General features: G+C 55.8%; 1 protein-coding gene across 2 annotated transcripts in view; it reads right to left on the bottom strand.

Annotated features, from left to right (window-relative positions):
* Positions 1 to 1,179: 1,179 nt before the first annotated feature.
* TMCC2 (transmembrane and coiled-coil domain family 2) overlaps positions 1,180 to 8,585 on the bottom strand; it is a 37,089-nt gene continuing 29,683 nt past the window's right edge. For both annotated transcript variants that reach the window (XM_036836855.1, XM_036836865.1), the window contains 3 exons: positions 4,212 to 5,152; positions 2,876 to 3,011; positions 1,180 to 2,618 (listed from right to left, as the gene is read on the bottom strand). In XM_036836855.1, the coding sequence (XP_036692750.1) occupies positions 2,307 to 2,618; positions 2,876 to 3,011; positions 4,212 to 5,152 (1,389 nt within the window). In that variant the 3' untranslated portion in view covers positions 1,180 to 2,306. The remainder of the gene's footprint in view (positions 2,619 to 2,875; positions 3,012 to 4,211; positions 5,153 to 8,585) is intronic.

Below are 8,585 nucleotides of genomic sequence, written 5' to 3'. Positions count from 1 at the left end.
CACCTGACCTTGGGGAGGAATGTGGGAAATGTCTGCAGCCTGGAGCAGCCACCCCCCACCTGGGGCCCAGGAATGTGGGCTCCTGGCCCAGAGCCCGTGGCCCCCAAGGGAGGTGTGCGTGTGGTTGAAAGAAATGGGTGGTGCAGGGCCCAGGAGTGACATTGTTGGAAGGCCCTGTAAGGTCACCTGGTGAAACTCCTACCCGGTTATAGAGGGTGAAGATGAACCATCAATGCTGCCCTCCTGCCAGCGCCAGCACAGCACCCTCTCTGATCCAGTTAAGGGCACAGTCCCTGACTCCTAAAGTCCCCTAAAGCCCAAGGTCATGGATACATCTGTAACCTGACTTCTCAGACCTACAGAACCACAGAATGTCAGAGCCCTTTGAAATTAGCAGCTACTGCATCCATCCATATTACAGATGTAGAAACTGACGCCCAGAGAGATGGGAATTGACCACAGGTGCACTAATTATGGGCCAGGGGTCTGGGGTAGGTGCTTTCCCTACAGCCCTCCTGCCTTCATGAACTGGGGGCATCTCCTTCTCACAGTAGGGAGACTCAGGTGGGCCCACTGAGCTCCCACAGGGTTCCTGCTGGGAATCCAGTGCCTTCTGTGGGTGCCCTCAACTGTCAGGGGTGGGAAATACAGTACCAGAGCAGACACTGAGGGCCTGGCCTCTATGCTCAAGGCAGGTTATCTCTGCTCTGGCTGGACAGAATTGAAAGGCCAAGCTAACGCCAACAGATGCTAGTCTTTGGAGCTGAACCCTAAGAAAGTGCTGAATAAGTACTCTGCTGCCCTCCTGTGGCCATACCTGGGCATGACTGCTGTCATCGAGGCCTCCAGCTGCTTACGTTCTCCAAACTAAGGAAATCTCTCCCAATTCCCCTCCTCCTAGAAAGCACTGCAGCGGGGCTGGATGGGGTGGACATCATCTCACCTCCGTATCACCCAGGCCAGAGCTTTGGCTGTGGAAAGCAAATGGGAAGGGTGGATGACGCTTTGTTCAATGTCAGATCCTGGAGGATGAAGGCCGCAGGCCAACAGGTGAGGTCCAGTCTGTGTTACCCAGAATGCTTGAGTGTTGGGAGAGACTCGGTGGTTTCCATGGAAACAGCCTAATCAACCAACGCTAGACGGGATGGTTTGAAAACTTAGAGGATATTTATTTCTCGGGAAGGTCCACAACAGCTGGCAGGCACTGCCCTCCCCTGTTCCAGGGGATTTCTCTCTCCTTTTCCGAGAAATCCCCTCTCTTCTTGGAAGTGCGCTTGGGGAGGCTGGGATGTGAAGAGAAACCATACACAACACTCCAGAGCCTTAAAAAAAGGAAAGCAACAGACAACCTCCCCCACACAAATACACACATACAGAATAAACAGACGTATAAAAAGAGGCTGAGGCTCTGCTTGGGAGAGTGGGGCTGGGCGGCTCTGCCCCACTTCCCCCAGCCAGGAGTCTCCAGATCTAAATGGCATGGAAGTGCCTGACAGCCAAGCAGCAGCCCTGGCTTCAGAGAGAGGACCGGGGAGGGAGGTGGGGGGGGACCTCTCCCTGGAGCTCAGGGGGATAAGGGACAAAGGAACAAATAAATAAATAAATAAACAGACCCCTAAGAGTTCGGGCTGAGGCTCGGGACCCCTGGGGTCTCTTTCCCTGAAAAGAGCAGATCCAGGGACAGGCAGAAAGAATAACAGGGAACACACAAATCCAAAGCCACACCCAACTGGCCTCCAGAGCCTGCATCCTTCAGATCCCAGAAGGGCCCAACCCAGAACCCAGCCTCAACCCAGCTCTGGAGGAGGGAGGGGTGAGCTGGGGAGCTTCCCCAGGGCCAGTGGAAACTCTTGCCTTCATCCTGACCATCTCCACAAAGAGGGAGCCGGAGCTGCCTCCAGCATGGGCTGTTCCCTAGGAAAGCCAAGGCATGGCCCTCTCCTGCCCCTCTTCTCATTGGCCTTCCTGACCCATGGCATCTGCATCAGCTGGGAGGAGCCCTTGTGTGACTGTAAATAATCAAAACAGTCCATCCGGGTGTCCTCTGCTCCATTTGGCCACCAACGCCCCCACCACCTCCAGCCAGGGCTACACTTACGGCTCCCTTCAGGCCAACAGGGAGGAGGCACTGGACAGAAGAAGCAAGGACAGAGAAGGGGGCAGAAGTTGCTGGAATGGACAGTTTGGGCAGGAAGCCAAACTGGACATATGAAGAAGTCCAAGGACTCGGGAGTCCCAGGGTCCCCCCGGAGAAGCATGGCCAGCGGGGGGCTGGGGAGAGCACGGGGTCGGGACAGGCCGGCCACTCAGCTGGGCAGTAGCACGTGCTGCAGGAGGTAGGTGAGGGAGTCCCAGTGCTTCCAGAGGAGGAAGAGGACGAGGACCAGGAGGGCGGTGCTGGTGATGCGCAGGCGGGTCTTCATGAGGGGTGTGATGAAGTTGGCGAGAGTGGACACGAACACCAGCAGCACGGCCATGAGCGCCAGGATCACGTTGATGAACTTGCCCAGCAGCGCCCGTGCGTTGGCGTTCTCCACGCCCTCCAGCTGCACCACCTGTTGCTGTTGCTGCTGCAGCTCCAGCTTGGTGACCCGGGTCAGGCAAGACTCCACAGCCTCCTGCAGGGACACAGGGGTGGGTGCATTGGAGCTCAGGGCGGGCAGACCCCCAGCCTAAACCCTACCTGCCCCTCAGAGGAGGTGACAATGCTGTGCCCCCTCCGAAGGCCAGGCAGGGTAGAGGGTGATCAGCTGCAGCTAGGGGCCCGAGTTCTTTAATGATGACTATCTGGGGAGGCTGGTGGGAAGTGGAAGTCTTGATTAAGGGGAAGGGGTGGAACCAGCCCACTCCCAGATTCCTCCTGAGGCTGCTGTACCTGGATGTCCCGGGCCCTTTCGTAGGACTGGTAGGCCACCTTCTCCTCCATGCTGGCCAGCTCCTGCTTCAGGTTGGTCATCTCATTCTGGTGAAGCTCGGTCAGGTCGTTGAGCTGCTCCTCCAGCCGCTCATACCTGGCGGAGGGAGAAGGTATGACACCAGTCCCAGCTCCCCAAGCCTCTTGTCTCCCCCCAGGATCAATTTCACTCATTCTCAACAATGACTCAACCCACCCCAGGTGTCCAGCCCTGTCCAATTTTAACAGCAACAACAATGAAAGCTACTACGTACACAGCACTTCTTATATGCAGGCTCTGGGCTAGGCACTTTAGCCACATTATCTCATAGGATCCTCCCCACAAACCTTCAAGATAAGTACTAGTGTCATCCCCATTTTACAGATGAGAAGACTGAGGCATAGAGAGGTTGAGGAACTTGCCTGAGATCACAGAGCTCATGAATGGAGGAGTCAGGGATTGACTGACTTCAACAACCTCGGCCCTTAAGCCCTGGGCTAATAGGCTCTCTTGGGTACCAGGGACACAGGGATATAGAGACACAATCCCTGCTCTGAAGGCACAAAATATCAGAAGATGACTACTATGTGGGGGCGGGGGGGGGTAGTTAGTTTTCAGGCAGGTTTCCCCCTCAATTTTCCAAACCTTCTTCACATATATGAAGAAGAAAAAGTGCTAACTAAAGAAAAGATCCCTAAGAATCCCAAGGAGCAAGTGCCAAATGCCACACGAGAGGCGCAGAGCAAAAGCAGAGCAGACAGAAGGAAAGGAGGGGACAGGCTGACTCAGGACCCTCGGCTGGATGTTCACATGGACCATGCCAGACACCTACATACGGTGACTTTACAGGTTTGGACTCAATCCTCACAAACCCTATGAACGTTATTCCCGCTTCACAGATGAGGACACCGGGTATGGAGAGTATTAAGAACTTTGTTCAAGGTAAAGAGTAAATAGTAGAGCTGGGATCTGAACCCAGGTAACCTGGCTCCAGAGTCAGTGCTCTTAGCCAGAGTCTCTCCAGATAAGAGGCCATATAGCTGGCTCCTGCCTCGGTTTCCCCTTTTGTACAACAACCATGTAATCATCAAGTAGGGATGCTCAAAGCTCCTGAGACAGGCAGAGCCTTCCTTCCACAGGCCCCATAATCCTAACTTCCAGCTGCCCTGGAAGCTGGTGGAAGGGTCCTCGGAGCCTCTTCCTGGCCCCTTCCAGCAGCCCAGGACCCTTCTAGATGCTCCCCCATCTGCTGCTACCACCAAGTGTGAAAGCCGGTGCTCGGCCCCTCTCCCCAAGGGTGGGCCGGGCGGCACACACCTGTAGCGCTCCTCCTGCAGGCACTGGGTCATGTAGGTGTAGTCCCTCTGCAGCTGAGCCTTCAGGTCCTCCATCGAGTCCTCCAGGTGGGACTGGCCCTCCTTGATCTCCCGCAGCTCTTCCAGCACAGCATCCAGGTTTCCGGGGGCTCCGTACAGCATGTTTGACTTGGGGCTCCCCAGCGCCGCAGCGGGCCCGGCCCCCGAGTTGCTGCCCGCCCCGGCCGAGCTGGCGCTGGCGCTGGAGCACTCATCGTCGCTGCCGTACTTAGGGCTGGACACGAGCGTGGCACTGCCGCTCAGCGCCCGGGCCGCCTCCTCGGGGGGCCCGTCGTCCAGAGGGTCCTTCAGGTGGGCGATGTTGTCAGCGCTGCCAAACTTGTTCCGGATGAGGCTGGCGAACTCCCGGGGCTTGGACACCACGGCGGTGTGGGTGGCCTGTGAGAGGCCCGAGAGGCTGCCCTTCACGCCCTCCACCACGCCACCCCCAAAGCCGCTGATGCCGGCGCGCATGTTGGCGCCCACGTCCTTCAGGCCCTGCTGCATGTCCCGCAGCACATCCTTGGGCTGCCGCGAAGGCCCGTTCTGCTCGATCTCCTTCAGGCGCCGGCGGTAGTGCTCCAGCTTCTTGTGCAGCTGGGCGATGGTCTGGGCCGACTTCTGGTTCTTCTTCTCGAACACCTGCTTGATGCGGGACACCTGCTGCTTGTCGGCGTTGTTGGCGAGCTTCAGGTACTCCGCCACATTGTCGTCCCGCGCCTCCTGCTCGATCTTGATCTGCTCTGTGATCTTCAGGATCTTCTGGTGCAGGTGGTCGATGGCGGCCTTGGTCCGCTGGGGGTCCGGGGCCCCGTCCGGCACGTCCAGGCTGATGGGGCCATCGGTGTCACCATGGCCAGGGCCGCCAGGGAGGCTCAGGGCCACGAGGTCCCCCTTGTCGACCTGGGGAAGAAGGCAAGCAGAAGAAGCGTAAGTCAATCAGGAAACCAAGGGAGGGGGCCCACAGGAGTCTCTCGTGTGTCCCTGGACAATTCTGGACTTGGTTTCACTGCCTGGAAAACGGATGTAGGATGAACAGGAAACTTTAAGAGTCCGAAAGAATAACGGCAATGACAACAGGATTCCCTCACAGCTGCCATTTAGGAAGGGCTTGCACATCTGCTATTTACCCAATCCCCACAACAAGCCTAAAATGCAGTCTAGGCAGACCTGCTCCTCCTTTGGCCCAGAGAGTTCAAGCACGTTGCTCAGGGACAAACAGCTTCAGGAAGACAGAACTGGCAGCCCAGAACTCTTTTTGCCCCATCACATGGACCAAGCAGGTCTGAGGCTTCACTGCAGTCACGGGGTTATTTCTCAGGGATGAGACACACTGCCCCTCTGGACTCAGCCCTCCATAAGGCTCCTGCCTGGAGCAGGTCTCTCCCTCAGAGCTGACCAGAGCCTACACTCGGGCCCCATGCAGGCACAGGAAGCACTCCCCTGCACCCTCCCCACCTGGGCTTCCCCAGTGCAGCTCAGCGGGCCACCTGCCTCCGCGGACACCTCTCCCAGCCCTGCCCTTACCTTCCAGCTCCCTGGAGCCGTCAGCAACCTCTTCCGCTTCATGATGGCGGGAGCGCCCAGCCCTGCCCGGTCTCCCAGGACAGGGAGAGGAGCACACCCCCACCTGCCTGCTGGCTGGGTCCCCAAGGGCTCGAGTCCCAGAAGTAACCCACAGGCCGAGGGAAGCAGGGCCCAGGCTGGGGGCCTGGGGGTGCCAGCCATCCAGCGTGGAAGGAGGTGAATGTGCAGGAGGGAGAGGACAGCGCCTTTTCCTCGCAGGCAGGCAGGCAGGCAGGCTTCCTGAGTGCATCAGGGTGGCACAAAGAAAGGAGCAGAGAGACTGAGAAAGGATAGGGGGCAGGGAGAAAGGGGAAGGAAAGGTCACAGAAGATAGGAAAGATGGGAAGCAAGGTCGGATGAAAGCAGGCGGGCCTGGAGCCCCACTCTCCCAGGGCCAGACCCGCCTCAGCCTGTTGGAGGACCACTGTCCACAGCCGAGTCCCAGTGTCTTATCGCCATGCAACAACGGAAGCAGCAGGAAATGGCTCAACCCCATGTATTTTTACACACAGCACACCCCTGGCCGGGTCAGATATTCGCTCCTTTTGTGTATGCGGGGGTGGGGGCAGGGTGAGGTACACATGGGGGAAGGGGTTAAACACAAAGAAAGTGGCCCCAGCTCACAGCTCACGCACCGGAAGCAGCCCGTGCCAACTGCAGGCAGAAGTCACTGGGCTCCATTTCTGCCGAGGTGCAAAATTATTGGCAAACACTGTTAAAAACAACAGCCCTGCCAAACTCAGGAGCCAGGGGAGGGTGTCTCCTCTGTGGGCTTCCTCTTCAGCCTTTTCAGGTCCCAGTTCCACTGGGGATGCTGGGTACAAAACCCATCCCTTCCCATACCTCCTGAAGTCAGGACTTTCCTCTGACATGTGTTTTGGGTCTCCCCGCATGTCCCTTTGCCCTCTGCCAGGTGCTGATACCTGCAGGACCTTGTATATCAGAGGAGCCAATTCCACAGTCTCCCTTAATGACCTGTCCCAAGGTCTACTCGTTGCAGCAATCTGACTTCAAACTGCATCATGCAGTGAAACCCCTTCTTCCTGTGCTGTTCCCTGCAGTGACGGCAAACACCCCATCTCTCGATTTTCCTGACGCTCAGTATTCCCCCCTGTAAAATGGGGATAATCACATCTACTCTCAGGCCTTTGGTGAGGGTTACACAAGATGATGTCTAGCAAGCACTCGGCACGGCACAGGCAGACAGAGGCACTCATCGGTGCTGTCTGGATCTGGCAGCACAACGTTTTTCGTGTGTGGCGGAGGAAATGAAGTTTATTTAAAAGATTATACTAAAAAATTTGCTCAACATTGATACCATGAGACAAAATTTAATTCTATATGCAACACAAAGCTTTTAATATTAAAGAACTTGACCCCTTTATAAGGCCGCTGTGCTTTCCAAAGAGAGTCAACACTTTCCCTCTCTTCCACCCTCTTTGTGGGAGAAAGAATACCCAGAAAATGAGTTGGGATCTGGCTGCCTCACTGCCCGATGCTCAGCTAGGTTGTGGGCTCACCTTTATAAAGAGGAGAGCATCGGTCCCACCTACTTGGAGGAGTGTGGGAGGACCTAATGAGACACGGACTCGCTGTGAAATGCAAAAGTGCTTTGGACGACAAGGGAGTGTAAAAGAGCAAATTCGCTGCCTGTCTTGGCTCCAGTCTGGCAGCTTGGAGCCTTTTACCCTTCAATTTGGTGGCTGTCTGGCTTACAAGTAGAAAAGCAGAGTTGAAGCTGGCTGTGAAATCCCCATGAATGAGAGAACAGACACTCCGGGAAAATCAGCAGGGCCTGGTGGTGAGCTGAAGTGGGCTGGGGTCCCACCCGTTTCCCCACCGCCCGCCCCTCTTCTCTGCCCTGGGGCCCAGACTCAAGCCTGGGGTTCCTGCGGCAGTACCCCAGGCAGTACCCCAGCTCCGTCCTGCCCCTCCACTGGGTCTACAATGCCTGGAGCCTCTGGTTGGCTCCAGTCACGGAACAACCCTCTTTGTCCCCGCCCCCAGGGAGTTCTCCACTCCCTCCCCTCCCCAAGCTCACCCCCCCAAGGCTGCAGCGCACTTTCAGGACGAAAGGGAGACAGGGTGACCAGGGAAAAAGAGCCAAGGAGGCTGCAGACAGACAGGCAGAGGTACAAAGAGAGATTATGCTTTAACAAAGGAAGGAAAATTAGAGCATTAGAAGAAAAAAGATGAGGAAGCTGTTAAGAGGGATGAATCAAGCAGAGCATGAGGAGAATGAGATTTGCTCACAAAAAATAAAAGAAGAAGAATCGCAATGGGACAGGATACAAGGCCCATGCAGGACAATGGAAAGGGCACTAAGTGTGGAAGCAAACACCGGTTTAGAATCCTGGCTCTGTCACTTACCAGCTGTGTGCCCTTAGATATGTCATTAACTTTTCTGGGACTCAGCTTTCTCATCTAGAAAAAGGGGGTATTTCTACCCACCTCAACGGATTGTCAGGAGGATAAAATGAGACCGTGAAGGCAATGATCACAGTACAATCTCAGGGCACACAGCAGGTGCTCAGAAACAAATCACAATCAACTGACACTTCACATCCACTAGGACGGCTATAATTGAAAAAGGAAAATAACAAGTGTTGGCGAGGATGTGGGGAAATCAGACCCTTCACACCTTTGCTGGCGGGAATGTAAGATGGCGCAGCTGCTGTAGAAAACAGTTTGGAGGTTCCTTAAAAAATTAAACATGGATTTGCTTTATGACCCAGCAATTTCACTCCTAGGTGCAGCCCCAAGGAATTGA

This window comes from Balaenoptera musculus, chromosome 1 (genome assembly GCF_009873245.2).
Source record: "Balaenoptera musculus isolate JJ_BM4_2016_0621 chromosome 1, mBalMus1.pri.v3, whole genome shotgun sequence".
Classification (NCBI taxonomy): domain Eukaryota; kingdom Metazoa; phylum Chordata; class Mammalia; order Artiodactyla; family Balaenopteridae; genus Balaenoptera; species Balaenoptera musculus.
The sequence above is the reverse complement of the archived record's forward strand: the minus strand, read 5'-3'. Positions and strand labels throughout refer to the sequence as shown.